The 18,699-nt window shown below is 38.8% G+C and overlaps 1 protein-coding gene across 1 annotated transcript in view; it reads right to left on the minus strand.

Moving 5' to 3' along the window:
• CPPED1 (calcineurin like phosphoesterase domain containing 1) overlaps positions 1-18,699 on the minus strand; it is a 37,349-nt gene that overhangs the window by 14,454 nt on the left and 4,196 nt on the right. Inside the window, exon 2 of the mRNA XM_041462835.1 lies at positions 13,692-13,910. Coding sequence (XP_041318769.1) covers positions 13,692-13,910 — 219 coding nt within the window. The remainder of the gene's footprint in view (positions 1-13,691; positions 13,911-18,699) is intronic.

Consider the following 18,699-nt stretch of genomic DNA (forward strand, 5'->3'; position numbering starts at 1 on the left):
ATCACTGAAAAAATTTAGAAAGAAGTTTTAAAAGGGTAGTTATTTTCTTCTAATGATTACAGAGGTTTTCCTATGTTTTCTAAGGACTAATTTTTAACTAGAGGCCGTTGATACGATTATTACTAATTAATTAAATGAACATGTATAAATTGGTTTTGTCCTGCAATACATAACACACATCTAGCATGGGCCCATTTCACAAATAATAATTCCGTTTTTAACCAAAAGCTGTAACAGGATTTTTACAAGAACTCTGTATTCAGAGTTTCTAACATACACTTGAACACAGTTCTGCACCAATCAATCATAGTGTACTTTTAAGTTGTGTTTTACTTTCCTAACTACACACATACCTTATACAGAAATGCATAAATGGGTTCCTGTATTGCAATTCCTGTATTCTATGAGATAAAAGGGGTTTTTACAATTTCTTCAAAATACTCATGATGAATATGTTGACAAACACTGAGCCTTATTAACAAAAATTTTGTTTTACATACCCTACAGTTACAGGCTTTAGTACCACCTTACTGCTGTTACCAGAATTCTACAGCTTTGTAAAAACACTGAGAAAAAAACCCCATAATAGGTATAAATTGTGGCTAAATGTAAGGACATTGATATGAGGTGCATTAAGTCAAAATCCACAGCTCTCTTGGGTTTAACTGCTGCAGAGGGTAGAAAGTTATTGTAGGAAAATCTTTGAGTAACTTGACAAATACCAGGCATAAGATAGCCAGGGGAGTCTAGAAAGTAGTAGAGAGCTGATCACTATTTGGGGTATATCAATGGTCAGTTTAGGCTGTTCTTGTTAATCCCAGAAAAAAACCCAGGGCAAATAACATCTATATTACTTGGAGATGCTGAATTTTAAAAAATAAAACAAAAAATTCAAATAAACCTGGCACACTGTTGTCCACAGGGTAAGGAACCTGGCTGAGAATGCTGTTTTTACTGCCACTTCCCATTTTCCTATGGAAAGAGTTGGAAATTTCAAGCTCTAAATATGAAAATATATGGGGAGGAGGGTGAGAAAATTCAAGGGAGGAAGGCTCTGCTCAGATCCATGTAAACACATTACACCATGTTAAACTCCATGTTATCACTTTGGGAAATTTAGCTAACAGTTGCAGAGTATAAAGACATTTATGCAAAAGTTACAGAAATAATTTGCAGAATTATGTATACCTCTTCCCAGCGGTGAAATTCAAGCTCTAGAGACTAACACTTAGATTAGATTTGTCGACAGCAGGGCACTGATTCCCTCATTTAATGAAATATTATTTCTATAGCAACAGAGAAACATATTCAGTGTTTATTGCAGAAAACAGATTGCTCAAAATGGAAAACAAGGTCTCAGCCCAAGAGCCTAGGAAATCCTACTAAGGAGAGATTGATTTAGAACAACTACATCTTGGCTTGATCTTCTTGGCAGAAGGTCAAAACAACTTCAAAAGAAGAGAATTCCACAGAGAGAAAAGTGGGAAAAAGTGGAGGAATGTCTCAGGACCCCTTGGTGCAGTGCTGGAGAGGAAAGGCTGAGATGTCCCACTGGCCCTGTGCTGCACCACCACAACACACAATGTGTGCCACAAGAGCCCTCCTGAGGCACCTCCCTGACTTCACATCTTAGGTAAGGAACATGTAGAGCAGACAAAGACAGTGGTAAAGAAGGAAGCCACTGGAAAATTAAAGTGGTCACTGCCAAAGCATAAAAAATATCCTTTTAATCTCAGGCACAGAGCTATAATATCTAATTATTCCAATTTTTATGAAGAACATTTCTGTTTGATGGACATGTATTTCTTTGGCTTAGAGGGAGCTTTGTTGTAGGTGAATAGGAAAATAATATAGTGCCAAAAGGCAATATGAAAAAAATTATTCGTGAAGTGCCAGGGTAGATGCAACTGAAATAAATTTCTGTGATGTTTATCCTGGCATCATCTGCAGTGACATTTTTAAATTCCAGGCCACAATTTTCTGTCTTTATGCTAGGTTGTGTAAATAAAGTCTTGCTCTGAGATAAATTATTTCACAAATTAATAGCCCATAAAGGGCAGCTTGGCTTTTATGAAAAACATGAAAGTGGGAACTGTTGCTGGTGCAGTTGTGTGCAATTTTCCACAGCTTCCCAGCTTATAATTTTTGAAAGCTGAGTGATGTGAACAGGAGCAGGAAGGTGCAATGTCACCATGCCTGTTGTTTTCTGTTGTGTATCCTTGTTTGCCTCAACAGCACCAGAGTTCTGTCCTGCACTGCTTAAAGGAACCAAGACAACCAGCCTTCTTCACACACTGAAAGAGCAGATTTCAAGACAGTACTTTCAGAGCACTTTTGCTAAAGCTGTCTTCAGTCAGCAGAATTACAGATTATTCTGCCAAAGAAATAATCCTTTAGGTACTAATCCTTAGTTACAATTTCCTTTGGTATTCCACAGAAGGGTGCACCACTCTAAGATCAGGTTGGGTTTAGTTTTTGTAAGGCACCAGCTATTAAAAACAACTCAGAGCGTTGTTGCCCCCCAAAGCTGTATCTGCAATGCTGATGGCAATTTTTGTATAACACAATCCTTCCCACACAGTAACCCCCAACAACACTGTAACTTTTCCTCCAGAAGTATTCCAAATGAAAAATTATCAATTAATTACTGATATGAATCAGGAGGGGGAAGTGGGGAGATTATGATGGCATTATGAGGTGGTACCCCCACGCATTCCTGGCTTGGTCTTAGGTGAAGTCTAAGTACTCCCCCCAAGGCAAGAGAAGCCTTTAGCTCAAACATCTTCAAATAATTTAACAATATGCAAAAATGTGGCACAATCATTTCCTAGATTTCTCATTACTTGGTCTCAGTATTTTAATGTATCTTAAGTGTCCCAAACTTAGAGGAGCTGCAAACACATTGTTTTTTAATGGAAAGCAGATATTTTCAGTTTGAAGAAGAAAAAAAGAAAAATCAAGTTTTATGCCAGCAACACTCTTGAAAGGCCCTGATATGACAACTGCAATCTGTTTAACATTTAACCCAAGAGACTACATACATTGCAGACAAAAATACTAAAAATACTATACAGAATATAAAATAGAAATAGTACCTACATTTGATAAAAGCAAAATAGAAAATGTCAAAACACCAGCTATGAAAATAAGATTTAGAAAAACACTGGGCCCATTCCTTCTGTAATTTATGATGATACCAGAAATACTCTGACATCAAAAAACAACTAATTATTGTTGAAAGCAATCACATGATTGTTAAAAAACAACAACAGATAGATTTGTGTATTTTCCTGGGCCTTACAGTGCATCACAATTGCTTAAATCAAAGAGTCTAACTATTTTGAGTCTTGAGACATTTGTCCTGTTTCCTGTGTTTTCATGACTGTCTGCAGTTGCCCTACTCCCCCATTGAAAGGACCTCCCCTAGCACTATCCCCTAAATTTCTAGGGAGGAGGGGGTCCAAGGCTATACTCTAACACGCTCTGTTTCAGCTGCACTGGAGCAAATGTAACTGTTACCTCCATCTCTGTGGGAAAGCAGCCTCCTCCTGCCAAACTAGGACTGCCTTTCATCTCTGCTCTTGCCTTGGATACCTGGCTGTGGTTCCAAATTAAGAGGCCTACAAGGAAGATCCTACATTGTCCCTGTCTGCTGACCCCTCCCCAGGGACAGCCCCACTGGTGCCACTGTCACTTGGAAGACATCACAGGTCCAAAACCAATGGTATCATCAACACCACATTGTACCTGCCAGGCTCCTTCTGCAACTGCATCTGATTGCTGTGCATTAACATCAAAATCTGAGCTCCAGTCTTGCTGCTTTTCAAAAGACCAACCCACAGCATCTCTTCAGAGCACTGATACAGATGGAGCTTCCCCACCCCAGAGCTCTGACACTGTTCCTCACTGTGCTGCCTTCTTTCCTGCCCTTCCCTTCATCCCATCAATACGGGTGACTCCTCCTGACTGCCAGGGCCAGACTCTTCCCTCTCTTTACCATTGATCATCTCTTTAGCATTGATCATCCCAGAAAAGTGACTGTCTTGTGGGCCCTGAGTGGAACCAAACACTAGGGTCTCCACGTTCTTTTCTGTCCTAGGATGCTACAAAAATGTGATAATGGACAGGGCACTGCATAGAAAGGAAACCTCTCTGGCCACCCAGTTCAATCTTAACAGTGCTCTTCATTGTTTCTTGCTTTAAACTTAAAAGCTTCCCCTCTGGTGTCTGCTGTAATGAACTAATGCAACACACTATGTCATTCCAAATTATTATGTGCAGGAATAAGCTGATCCATTTTAATAAACCCATTATGGTCATGTTCTGAAATAGGTTTTTTTGCTTTAGTCTGTGCTGTAATAGCTAAAATGTCTCCTCTTTCTTCTTTAGACATATATATTTCTAATCTTCAAATAGCCTGACGAAAATTTTATGATGAACAAAAAATTACGCAGTTAAAAATAATGTAAATATGACTATATTCACTCCTGAACAAACTGACTGACTACTCAGTCTAACTTATAAAGAACTTAATTTCATTAGTTCCAGTGAAAAGCAGAATCTGGAATACTCATTTGTCTACAGCTGTAAGTGACTTTTTCAATACATTCGAAACAAGTAATTTGTTCTGAGATTCAAAAAATGATTGTACAAAAATTTTCCTACATGAAAATACAAATTAATTTTATTATATAACTTTGGGCATGAAAACAAGAAGAAATTTTAACTCTAGTTTAAGCTAATAATGAACAATTATTACATTAAAGCAATTACAAAATCCCCGACTGAACAAGGAACCCTATTAGAGGATCAACTGCTCCTGGTTTCAGTGCATGACATTAAATATAATGACTGCAAATTCTGACATTTTTCTGAGTGCCAGCCACTCAGGTGCTCACAGAACAACCTAATTCATGGCATTTACTGCTCCATGTTCTGCTGTGAAAATAAGTACTATCCTTCACTTAAGCCCAACTCTGCTCTTATCCTTGCTCATCTCCCAGCAACACAGAGCTGTCACAGCAAGCACAGGCCACCACTGCCTTTGGGTCTGTGCTTCTGATGAAATCATCACAAACAGGAAAAAACCCTCTATGCTACAGTACCAAAACAAACTTAATTAAAAAACTTCATAAAAAGATCCAGCACTTGTACTAGACTTTTAGTAGTCTCTAGTACTTGTATCATAAATGTAAGATCTGAGAAAATTGCATAGCTAATTACATCTCCAAGATTTTAATATTCAGAGATATTGATCTGCTAATCAGATTTCTAAATTCAACTGTAGACTAGACTAGAGAACATGGTCTAAAATACAAATAAATATACACTTGCTGAAGATTAAACATTTGCTTCTGACAGCCCAGTGGTTTCTCTGCAATAGGAGCCTGTTGGACTTGTGTGGAGATCTCTGATGCTTCCCTACTCTGGGCTGATTAGAGCAAATTTAATTTCACAGTAAGCTGTTTGAAGCTTTGAACGCTCCATTAGGTTTTACTAGAATCAGATAATTACTACAAAATGTTTATTTATGCAACCACAGTGGCATTTCTTTAAACAGTTATCATTAGATATTTAACAAATAACGTGCTGCTTACCCAAATTATTATAGCTATATTATATACAGCTATACTATATAAAAAATAAATATATATACTATTATTATATTATATTATTATTATAGCTATATTATATATAAAATTATTATAGCTATATTATATATAGCTATTATTAATTAACACTAGTGTAAGAGTTTGGAGAAGAAAATAGCCAAGAATCATTTTGGTTTGGATTCCATCCTACCAAGCACATCAGAGTTAGGTTACAACAGCAGAAGAAATAGATGCAGTGGGTTTAGTTAGATTACACTACCTTGTGGTCAGGAAATTAGGTCACACCTAAACACTGCCCTATTGATCAGGCTGTGACATATTAATAGAAATGTTACCTTGCACTCAAACAAATACAACCTTTACCTATACCCTGATTCAGTATAAACATTTTAAAGCCTCTGCTTCTGCCTTGCACCTAAAAAGTCAATCTGTGTATTTTCTACTTCAAGCTCTATTACAATTCTCCACTGACAAAGATTCAGGAATTGGGATTTAGCTGACAATTTTGCTGAAACTGCAAGTGACACTGGAATACAGCTGCCTCCTCCCCAGCTGTGCCATGCTGCTGGGTGTTAAAAAAATACACAAACTTGCTTTTGTTACTCAACCAAGCACAGTTCAAATAGCAAAAAAGGTAAATATAGTAAAGGTGAAATGCTTAGAGCCATTTTTATATGTGGAGCCTATTTTACAACACTATTTTTTTACCTGCTCATATGCCTATTATATGGACAAATCAAACATTAGCATTTATGCTCTTGCATTCTAGATGAGAAAGGGATTTTTTTGAGAATTATAATATTTTTAGTTAAAATTAAAACTTGACAAAATATCTCCTTATATACATGCCTCACAAATTAGGCATGTATATACATATACCTCACAATTAGCAGCGCAGCCTAGGTTTATGTGGCCAAATTTTAAGAATAAATGAATGATCCTTTGTTTTAGCAAAACTGGTTATTTAATGGTAGTTTAAAAGCAGTATTAAAAGCAGTTCACAGGTTTTTTCCTTTGTGGAATGTCTTACCAGATCACTGTATGTAGCATTAAGAACTTGAATTGGACCTGACATTTCTCTGTAATTTATTCAGTTCACAAATGTATAAATGGCAGCCTGTGCATTTGCATGCAGATTTCAGCATTACACTCCTATCTCATCCTGTGTGCAAAACCCACCAGCAGCAGAGCTCCAGCTCCCAACACCTCGTCCCTGCAGTGTGACCACGCCAGTCCCGCGTGACGCAGTGAGCACGAGCGCAGCACCTGCCTCGCCAAGGACAGCCCAGCTGGCTGCACAGCAGCTGCAAATGTACAGCCCTGCACAGCAAACGCCTGGAAAATACTTCCTAACAAGGAAGAACACACATGGCCAAATGACTGTGGACTTTTATCAAGTGTGATAAACCTGGACATTCCTCAATGCACCTTTTCAGTGGATCCTGGACCAAAAGACAGGTAAGACTTCCTGGGACGTACCAACTTCAGCTCTTACACAAACAAAGTATTCACTGACCTTTCCTGACCAGCCCAATATGGTTTTTTAAGTAAGAGAATTCAGAACATTCACAAATAGGTTTTAAATAAAAATGCTTTGACTAGGACCATTTGCTATGGTGTATGCTTTCCCCAGTTTAGAAAATTAGGCAATTAAAGAGGATTTTTTAGAGTTATCCTGTAAGGTGTTTGCAATTATATGCTGCAGCCTGTGTCTCAAGATTTATTGTCTATAAAAACTACACTTTTGGAGGGAGTAACGTTAAGGCACTCCATATTTGAGAGAAAGAGAGAGGCAAATATTTTGGACCATGGCAGTTACACATCCAGTTTGGGCATGGGGAAGAAGCTCAAGCTAATCCAGTTGTGATTCTCCCAGGAGAGAGGATGCCTTCAAATGCTACAGTGACTATAAACAGAAATGAAGCCATACCACTGTCTGGCCACCAGAACCATCAGTTCTGATGTTCCTCAGCTCTGCAGCTTGTCTATTCTGAATGTAAATAACTTCACTCTCCTCTCTGGACATGTCACAGCTCATAAGAGGGACTAATTATATAAAAGCCAGTATGCCCATCTCATCTCATATTCTGATCATCAAATTGTCAAGCAGGAGTCAAATGGAGAAGTACTGATTTGAAAAACTGTCACTTACTTGCTGTCTAAATATGAACTCAGAATCCCAACATTTGGCACCTGTTTTTAAAATCTTGTTGCGCATCATTGCCTGTTTTATTATATGAAGAAACACTGCATGGGAGACAGGATAGGGTATACAATTTTGAGGAGGCATGCAGCCAGGAGTTTCACTTTCCACATAAAAAACATACTGTTGCCCAAAATTGTAATTAGCTGAACTGAGCTGATGTGCCTTATTGAGGCTTTATGGAGGAGTTAAGAGCGTTAGCGGAACGTGCGAATTCCTGGGGGAAAACGCAAAGTGGTGATGCACACACATACACACAGAGCACAGCTTGCAGGCAGGGGGAGCTGGCTGCCACCCGAGAATGTCCCAGTAGAGCTGGGCCCCTGGAAGCAGCACCGGGACAGCCACACATCCCGGCTGCAGGCAGGGGCCCTGGATGCTCGAAGGAGGGAAAGGAGGGAGAGACAGAGGAAGGACACAGGGCAGAGAGAGCACTTGCATCTCCCTCAGTCCCACAGTGACTCTGTCAGTGACAATTCTCTCCCACATTCATGGCTGCTTTTTACAGGATGCCAGTCGTGGAAGGTAAGCCTGTACCTTTCACCAGCACAAGCTGCTGCAGCTCTGGGGCCTTGCCTGGCTGTATTTTTTCCCCCATTACACAAAGTAATCTTCTGGCAGCTTTCAAGGCTGCAGTGCCTCAATGGCCACCAACACATCAGCAATGAGCTGCGTATAGCCGGGGCACCTCTGCTTTCAGCTTGTCTATTGTCAGGGCCTTTTCTGTCACCTCCTGTTTAAACTATGCACAGTAACACATGCCTGGGCTCACAGCCTGAAACACACATTAGATGGCACAGAAAAACATGAAAATATGTAACAGATACAGTCCTAGAAGATCTTACAATCCAAGTATGGCCTAACAAAGAGAGACACAGACAGCAAACACACCAAGGAGCAGTAAGAAAACATTATTAAATATGACTGCAGCTCGGTAAAGCTGATTGAAACAATCAGGTGTTTTAGCTTGTTCCACTTAAAACATATACATTTATAAAAGCACAAATGGTGAAATGCGTTATAAATACCGATTTGAAAACCCTTAATTAAACAATTTAATAATATAACACAAAGGCAGAAAAAAAAATTGAAAAATGTCACTACTTGGGCTTAATTGACAGTAAAGGCTGATGTGAGATTACAGAGCACTGCATGACCTGGGTAGGAAATGTGTATATTAGAGATCATTATACCTACACATTAACTAAAATAATTAGTACAAGTGTTCACAGTGTATTTCAAGTGCCATAATAGTAAATTCCAGTGATTTTGATTTCTTGTAATTAACATATACACACAAATGAATTTAAAACTGCAAGCATAAACATTACTTGCTCACTGCTCCATTATCACACTGCTAACAGATCAAGCTTAATCAAGTTTTATCAGGTTTTTTGTGATTATACACATTATTAGACAAGTCTCATTTCATTTAGTCTCTAAATAGCTATAGTCAGAGCTAAATAAGTTTGAAAGAGATTTGCTGTCTTGTTCTTTTACCAATGTAGTCAGAACAATTAATGAAAAAAAAAAATTAAACACCTGGACTAAATATATGACATAAATAACTGTCCTGGTGAGAAGTATCAAGTTACTGATAGCAGTAGCATCATTAAAAAAATGCAGTTAAACAATTTTCTCTGAAGGAATTCAGCCACTTAAAAATAGTTGCTGGATTCTCAGCTTCATAGTCAGTGTTTCTCAGTGGCTTTAGCACAGCGACCTTGGCTGCCAACAGCTGAATTCTCAGCTGCTGAAACAAAAGGTGCTGAAATGCTGATGCTGTTTCCTGGACACCAATCTACACTCAAGGTATGAGATGGAGAAGGAAGTACAATGTTCATGTTAAACTGGAACAGGGAGGACAAGCAAGAAAGAAGCTGGGGAATTTGCCCCATGTTTGGAGGGCACTATTCTATGGAACAGACACCAGCTCATTGAACTTGAGTCAGGACTGGGGAAGAGCTCAGCCACTGAAGGTGGGATTTTGCTACAGACCACCCAAAAAGGGCAAAAGAATGGATTAAGTCTCCTATGAGCAACTTGAAAAAGTCTCTAGATCACCCTGGGTCTTATGGGATACAAACCTCCCTGACAGCAATCCAGGAGATCTGGAACCCAGCAAGCAGGCTGGGACAATCCCTCAACATTGACAGGCCAAACATGCTCCTGGTCCTACTACTCACAAACACAGGAGTGCTGGGGGGTGTGTTAATCCTGGCAGCCTTGGCTGTGGCAACCTCCAAGGTAGAGTTCAAGATCCGGAGGAGAGCAGGAAAGGCAGAGAGCACATCTGGGCCCCAGGACAGCACACTGGCTTATTCAGGGATCAGCTACAGGATCCTGTGTGAGGCTGTTCTGAAAGCAAGAGTTTGAGAAGGTTGACAGGTGTTGACAAGCTCCTATGAACACAAGAATGGTCCTTCTGGATACTCAGGGAAGGCAGAGGGAGAGAGAAAAATGTAGGCTATAAGGAGAATGATCCGGCTAAATGAGGAACTCATGCCTGAGAACCAATGAAAAAAGGACATAAAAGAGAGGTGGAACAAAAGACACCCTTGAAAGGAAGAATACTGAAAAAGTAGTTTGGTATGCAGGGCTGCTGCCAGGAAAAGTGCTCTCAGGGCTCCAACTAGCAGAAGGCAGCAAAAGCTTCTACTGCTACTTTAGCAATACAATAATAAAGAAAATACAACCCACTGCTGTGTGAGACAGTGACAAGCAGCAGATACTCAGAGCTTCCTTTGCCTCCCTGCATTGAAACGTTCTCCTAAAGGAGCCAGGCAACACCAGGGATGGAATCAGCATCTCCTGTAAAGTTTCAGCCTAGGCCATCCCATGGGACTGATGGGATGAATCCAAGAGTACTGAAAGTGCTGGCTGATGTCACTGTGAGGCACTGCTCTATAATCATCAATGGGCTATGGAGCTGGGATCTTGCAGTCTGGATGAGTGGAGAACAAAATGGGTGAGGAATTGGCTGTTGGACTGGAACTGGACTGCTGGGCTCCAGGTGTACTGGTAACTGAACAATACGGAAAGTTTTCATAAAACCAAACAGAAGGTTCCAAGTTTACATGAGAACAGTAACATTTTTAGAAATCGATTTCCAGAGTTTTAGAAAAATGCAAATAAGCACAATCTGATCAATAATATTTTACAGATTACCATTTTTGTCATATTAAATTATATTATACTTAATGCACACAAATGCCTTCAGAAGGAAGTAGTTCATTGTCATGGTGTATCTAAGTGTAATCATAGAGTTCATAGAAATTATATTCAGTGAGATAGTTGCACTATAAGGTAACACTTAAAATTCTTGATGTGATTGTACCACAATATCAGTGTTACCAAGAATAGATATCCTATTCTGATTATGTAATCAAGAAAAACTTCTGGAAATAATATGCAGAGTACAAACTACTTTTAATCAGCAGCTAAATACCACGATATGATTACTTCGTTGCTCTAATGACATCTGTAATGGATTCCAAGTGCTGTGCCTGATTGCTTCCCAGCTGATCAGGATTCTGTTCATCACTTCTAGCTGCTGGAATTCTGAGATTTCTTGGAGTTCTTCTGCAAAAGGCTTCAACACTGGTTCAGCTAAATGGCTACAGTGCATGCTTTAAAACAATCCATCAAAAACTTTACCCTCAGTACTCCACGATAAAATGTATTAAGAGAGGAAGATCTGTGTTGCCTACACGCTTTTTACCAACAGGAATTGATTAAAAAACTGTATAATCTCCCTGTCCTTTTAGGCAACCAGTCCAAGACTGCTAATCCACAGGTATCTGCACCACAGAGCAAGTCCCTGTTATCTCTGTCATCAGTTTAGACAGAAAGACAAAGGGCTGTAAAATTGTCCTTTTATGTACAACTTAATGGTTAAATTGTACTTGTATGTTTATCAACACACAGCAGAACAAGCCGTTTGTACAAACACAAAGGCAATAATGAAGTAATTGTTCCAGCTGAATATTCTACAATTCCTTTTAATAGTGCATTTCCTTAACCACTTTATATAACTACATGATAACACAGGCTTGAAAACTATTAACATAATTTCAATCACCAAGAAATTATTAGGGAAGTTAAAATATGGTGGCTCAAGTGAGGTAATCACAGAATCATTGAATCATTTAGCCTGGAAAAGACCCTTAAGTTTACTGAGTAATGAACTGCTCTTTCTTGCAATTTCTTGGAAATTGCATGAGGCAGCTTCAAATATTTATACAAGGCACAGCACATCCATCAAACAATGTAGGTGATCTCACCAGTACAATCCACTCAGTTTCTTTCACATATCTATTAGCAAAATGAATAATGCTAATGTTTTGCAAAGCCCTGACAGGTTTGTATTTAAAACATTACCAAGTCTGAGACATACACTGGCAAAAGGGACAATAATGACTACAGAGAACCATTGCTAGAAAAAAAAACCCCAACCAAATACCAGAAGTACCACACAGAAAGACTTACTGTATCCAGCCATTCACTGCCCAGTGGAAGGCTCTCTAGGTCACACTTAAACTTTACCAACAGAGAAGCCTTAGCATAATGTTGTTTGAAGTCAAAAGAGACAAAAGTACTCAGAACTTGGCACTGTTTTATGAGTATTTGAGAAATATCCAGGTAAACAGAAACTAACTTAGCCTCCTGGATTATTTAAATTTTTAGAGTGAAAGATCGCTTTCAACAGGATGTATAACACATATTATTTGTCCTGACTTTTCTTTTAAGGGATACTGAAACCAAAATATTTGGAACACCTACACAAATTAGAAGTTCTAATCAAAACATTTTTTAAAACTCTGCTATAGGAAGATGATTCCAAAATTAATGGAAGCACGTAAGCCAACAGAACTGCATCATGGCATACTTTATGGTCAAGCTACTGAGGTGTTACGCAGTAGATTCAATCAAGCTTAAATCTGTTGTTTTTTACACTTTCCCACTCTTTCAGCAAAACTGTGTTCTGATCAAAAGAAAGCCTACAAATACTGTCAATCAATTTGACAGCTAAAGTCTTAAAATTAACATTGTGGGACACTGAAGGAATTAGTGAGAGGTCTCCAACGTGCTTGAAGCCCTGCTGTGTGAGCAAGGGCTGGGAAGCAGCTCCTCAGGTGCCGGTGGAGCGTGAAGCAGAGGGGAGCACAAGGCACAGGATGTTTGCAGGCTCCCTGGGTGGATTGTGGTGCTGGCAGTGACAGAGCCAGGGCTGTCTGCAGCTCTGCTGCTTATCAGGGCTAACAAATGTGGGACACCATGCTTAGATCTGCTTTCCAGACCACTTCTCAGCAGGTAACACCACTTCTCATTTCGCTTCCCAGAAAAGTACTTCTCTTTCTTGTAACTCACCTTTCTGGATGGTTTTTTGTTCTTCCTCTCAGTGTACAAAGAAACACACTGAGCTCAGAGTCCCACAGCCACAGGACAGAGTTGCTAGAGCTCAAACTCACTGACCTTTAGCATTTAAAAAACTCAAATATTTGAATCTATTAAGCACTAGAAATCTATAGAATTCTCTGAGCTTTACTCACTTTAGGTACTCAAAAAGCCATATCTAGTTTTTGCTATTTTCTTGGCATTAGTTTTCCCCAGTGGCTAGAGCCTCTCCTTGTCATCTCAAAGCAAGCAAATAATTTATGGAAGTACAGCCTTAAGATGAATGCTACATGAAGTCAGATGAAAAAATCAGAATAATATCCCAAGAATCATCTACAAATCACAGTTTTTTCCCCCCCAAAATACTAAAACAGGAACTAATATTTACGAAAGACTATTTTGAAGTCAAGTAAATTAGCCTCATTGCCAATCTGAAATATAAAAAATGTTTTTATATTCTGCACTTTTAATTGCCTTACCTGGCATTCCATGGACAAGGTCTCCACACAGCACAAAGAATTTGGGTTTAGGGTCTAGTTTGTTAACAGCCTGCACTGCTTGCTCTGCTAATTTAATTTCTTCTCCCCATTCATCATCTCCATTATTAGTGTCTCCATGTGTCCAAGCTTTCATCAGTCCAAACTGAGGATCTGCTCCTTGGATGAAGTAGAAGGGCCCTTTCCATTGGTACTCGGCATCTAAGAAAAAAAACCCAGGGAAAAAAAAACCAGTAGAGACAAATTAAAAGAGAATAAAAGCTTCCACGCATCATTAAACTGATTGTTCTTCACCTCAGTAGGTGCTTTAATGCACGTACGGAATTCTGTACTCATTCATACAGGACAAATATAAAGGTAGAAGTACAAAATTTTCCTCTAATGTATAGCTGTAATAAATGAAAGCATATTAATGTAATTATATCACACAGTAATTACAGACTGTTTAGAGGAGAAGTATGTGAAGAATTCAGCAAGTACTGCTGGAAATTACAAGACTACAACACAGCACAAGTGTGTAACATGAGATTTCAGTTGACTCTTTTAAGATTCCAATTATTGCTTCTTTAATTAACAAGTTAAAACATACACAAGTTTCACATTTTATGGTTACAGTAGACTTTTTCTTAAATTATTAAGGAGTCAGATGCTTTTTTGTTCTCATAGTTTTAGAGAAAAGTTGGATGTAGCACATGCTTTGGAGTCAGAACTGAAGCCAGTCAACAGGTCCAAGGTCAGCAAACACTAAACCCAGCAACATCAGAATCATCAGCAACAATGAAAATTCATATTTACTGCTGCCACAATTGCTCCCAAGACCTATGACAAAAAGGTGAGAACTCAGAAACAAATTTCCATTGACAGAGTCAGCGTAGGCAGAGGGTAGGACAGAATCTATACTGGTATGATTTTTCATATACTTCTTTCTCCAGTATTGTAATACCAAGTGCAACAAAGAAAGGGTGACATATAGGCCTACAAGCCCATTTGGAAGAAAAAAATCTCCGTACTGGGCAAATAAAACAACAGTTGGCTACAAATTTCAAACAAAAATGGGAAGCCTGTTTCCGACACGTCTCAAGCTGGAATTGAAGTACAAACACAAGTACACTGCGGTTTCTCCAGCTGTCTATATGCATTCATTTGCAACCTGAATATTTTAGTTTTGACAGCTCTATTTGGCTTAATACATTTACTGTTATTGGAAGTTTTTAAACAGCATTTAAACTGTTAAAAACTCACTGACTACATCCATCTACAGTTGAATCTAAAAAGAAAATATAGAAATAATTTAAAATTAAAATATAATCTGTAAATATACTCTCATATCATGTCAGTCTGAGCTGAAATCCATTTTGAGGCAAATGGTCTTCTGGTCTTCTAGTAACAGTAGAGAAGGAGTAGCACGTTCAACACATGGATGTACTTTTGATTTCCTTCCACAAGCTCTAGAACCGAAGCTTCACACTTTGCAAGAAGGGGAGTGTGTTTCTTCCAAGCAAGGTTAGAAAACAGAGTTCAGAATTCATCTCTTGCACCATGGATATGGATAGGCCAGAGTGAGGGATGAGGAATGTAGGCAACTCCCAGAAGCTGCTTGCAATTGTCACCTGTTGCTATGGCATCAGATCGTTTTTCCAAATGAAAGCTTTTGCACTTTAGTTAAACTAACATTTCATTTCCAAACACAATTATTTATATACCAGCACTGACTTTTCTAAATAATATTGATGTATTTTATAGACAGAAACTTCTAGCCAGTCATTGGCTTTTAATTCCGAAATTAAATTTATTCTTCAAGTTACACAACTGTTCAGAGAAGTGAAATTATCTAGAATGAAACTATCTAGCCATGAGTTTGCAGTGTAAGACTTATGGAACAGTTGAATGCCAAAAATAATTTAGGTTTTTATTTTATGACTTGCATGAAAAAAATACAATTGCCATAAAAGCAGCTTACAGGATGCAGTAAAGGCACTGTTTGTGCAGAGAAATCAACTTACAGTTTTTATAGGTAGAAAGCTATAGGGAAAAAAAAAATCAGTTAAGGAAGCTTGCATCAGAAACTGTTTATGACCTCTACAAAATGAAAATGAAAAAAAAGAATGCCTGGAACAGGAACTTGGTTTGGAGGAGTGGCACAATTTATTCATTAAATGGGGAAAAAAAGAACAAGTCTTTGAACAATATGGCAGGACTGCTAATACCTGTCCCTTTTCCAGCAGCCTGATAGACAGTACTGATAAATCAATGCTGAGCAAAATCTACTTGTTTTGAATTGTTTAATCTGAAGCCAGTATTTTTACAGAGACTACTTAGAAAAAGAGCTAGCATTTGTTTTTATAGGCTGTGTTTCAAGTATGGACAGACTGTGTTATGCTTTCAGAACCCGCCCAGCAATGGTGCGTGGTGGCCACAGGCAGCTGCAGCACCTGCAGCAGTCCGGGCTGGGTGGCACAGGCAGCAGGGCTGGCCCAGGTCCCAGGGAACTTCAGACAGAACACTTGGACATACACAGGTCTGGCAAGCAGACAATGCACTGTCAGGGAGCAGGTGGGAAAGCCAGACTAGGGGTTATTCTAATATATGTTTCAGGGATATTTTATTTTCCTGACTTATATTCATGCCAATACAATAACTCTCTAGGTTTTAAGTACCTGAATGTTTCTAAGACTCTGCACAGATGCTCTGGTTTGAGTGGGTGAGTGATGGTCATGTGAGGCAAAGAGAGAGACTGATAAGATGAATTTCAAAAAGAGAAGTTCAGTACACAGACAGAATCAAGAAATGGCAGAAGAAAGGAGAAACAGAAGATGCAGGGGTGGAGGTGGTGAAGAGTGGGGAGAAAAGGAAGGAGATAGGAGGTGAAAAAAGAAAGGAACTGAAAATGATGCAAAGGTATGTGCTATATTCTCCTGTAGGAAAGAAAAAGATAAAATGAAGGAAGTGAAGCAGGGATATCAGAAGAGAGCCAGGAATCAGGGCTACATAAATAACATTTACTTAAAATGTTAGTTTAGTTAAATGGTCTTAGTCAAGTAATTCAGTCAATAGCTATTTCTGTGCTATTCAATAACTTATCAAATAGTTACAAAATTAACAGTAAGGTTGAAAAAATATTTTCTACCTTTGTCTTGTTATTTGATCACTCCAACCAGAAACATTAAAAACAAATAACCTTAGTACTTAAATCAAATTCCATTAGCTTATTACTTATCAATTGTTACTCACTGCTTTTGTTTCCCATGAAACAAAAGCATATGGGAACAAAATAATGTAAGGACATTGATTAAACTTACAACTCATTTTTTAAAATCAGGAATGTGCTTTAAGTACTATAAACATAAAAACAAAGTATCATGATTAGAGTTGTATAAGTACACCATTGCTGTGAACTTGCACCTGGCACCAATCTCAAGCCTGTTCTGAATTGAGCTCATCCAAGAGGTAACTCTTGAGTGCCCTCACTGGTCTGTCTTCAAAGTTGTTTTTGCAAGTTTTTCCTCATCTGTGCAAGCCGTGACACCAGTCCAGCTAAAGTTTCAAGTGTTGTTACTAGTGCAATTTCAGTAATTCTGCTGAAAACCCCAGGACTAGGTCTGCCTGAGTGCTCTTCCAACAAATTGGTATGGTAACTGGGTGGAAAGGAGAAACAGCTGGGAAAAGCATCTTCCACTACCACAGATGGATCCAGAAGTCTTCTGCCCTACAATCAATGAAATGGTTTATCAATGGACCCTGTTCAGATCATTACTCTGTACCCTCCTTTTCCCTCTCACCAGCTGCTTGTTCATTTCTTGATTCAGCTACCCACAGAACAAGTTCTGTGAGCAAACAAACCTTGTCTGCCCTGTAAGTCAGGTCCCACAAGCCCATTTGAACCATTCTCTGGTTTTTGCACTGGATCTCAAGAACAGTGTTCAGGGGGATCATTCTGCTCCCATACTGGGGGTCTGCCCAAGCCTGGCAGAGCGGAACTAACAAACACCACTGAGTACAAATGGCAGGAGGGCCAACAGCTGTTTTTGCAGCAAGCCTCTAGTCATGATCCAGGTCCCAGCTGCTCTTTAATGGAAACAAATCAGTTACAGAAAGTTACTCCTATCCAAAATCTCTCTTTAGACACTACTTTGTTAGAGCAGTTTGGACGTGAACACATCTCCAGTGCCTGCTCAGTCCATCATGGGCAGTAACAAATATGAAAATGCCCTCACTGTCACACTGAACTCGACAGGACAATCAATACCACTTTCCTGAAAATCAGAGCACCACAGACATAGGGACATGGTTCCCTGCCCTGTGTTGTCTCTGCCTACAAAGTGTGCCTGTGATTCTTTTTCTGGGTAAAATTGAAAAGGAAGCACAACCTTGGTTTTCCAGAGAAGGTCTATGCAGGAAGGAAAACATAATCTCTTAAGTGAAGTCAGTATGTACACATCACAGACAACACAAACAGCAACAATTTGTTTCCATTACTCTCAGTCCTGAAACAGCTTAAAAACCAATAAAGGAATTGTGCTAAATTTTTAATAATTCCTTGTTATATATTAAAATATTATCAATAGATGTGGCTTAGAAAACTCATTATTTTTGTATGCCTAAATACCAAAGATTTCAGTCTAAAGAAATGTGCAAGTCTTTCAGCTGTTTATCCTCGGGTACCTGGGAGTCTACCAAAGATATGACTACAGAAGTTTCTGTTGAATGACCAAGGCAACCTGTGCAATTATGCCATTTTAAGTACCAGGGGGAAAAAAACCCTTCAAATCAGGTATTAAAAAACATTTTCAGAGAGAAAAAAAACCTTTCAAAGAGTAATTATTCTAGAATTTTTGTACTACAAAAATACTGTCAGTAGAAACACTAAATGACAGAATATGATCTCTCAAGTAAATGAGACAGTGCTACTGTTATCAAAAGACATACTTTTAAACTTCTTAGATAACTATCAAGGTAAGAAATGCCCCCTCAGACACAGTTTATTTGTACT

The sequence above is a fragment of the Pyrgilauda ruficollis genome, unplaced genomic scaffold, assembly GCF_017590135.1.
Source record: "Pyrgilauda ruficollis isolate IOZ18807 unplaced genomic scaffold, ASM1759013v1 scaffold16, whole genome shotgun sequence".
In the NCBI taxonomy this organism is placed as follows: Eukaryota; Metazoa; Chordata; class Aves; order Passeriformes; family Passeridae; genus Pyrgilauda; species Pyrgilauda ruficollis.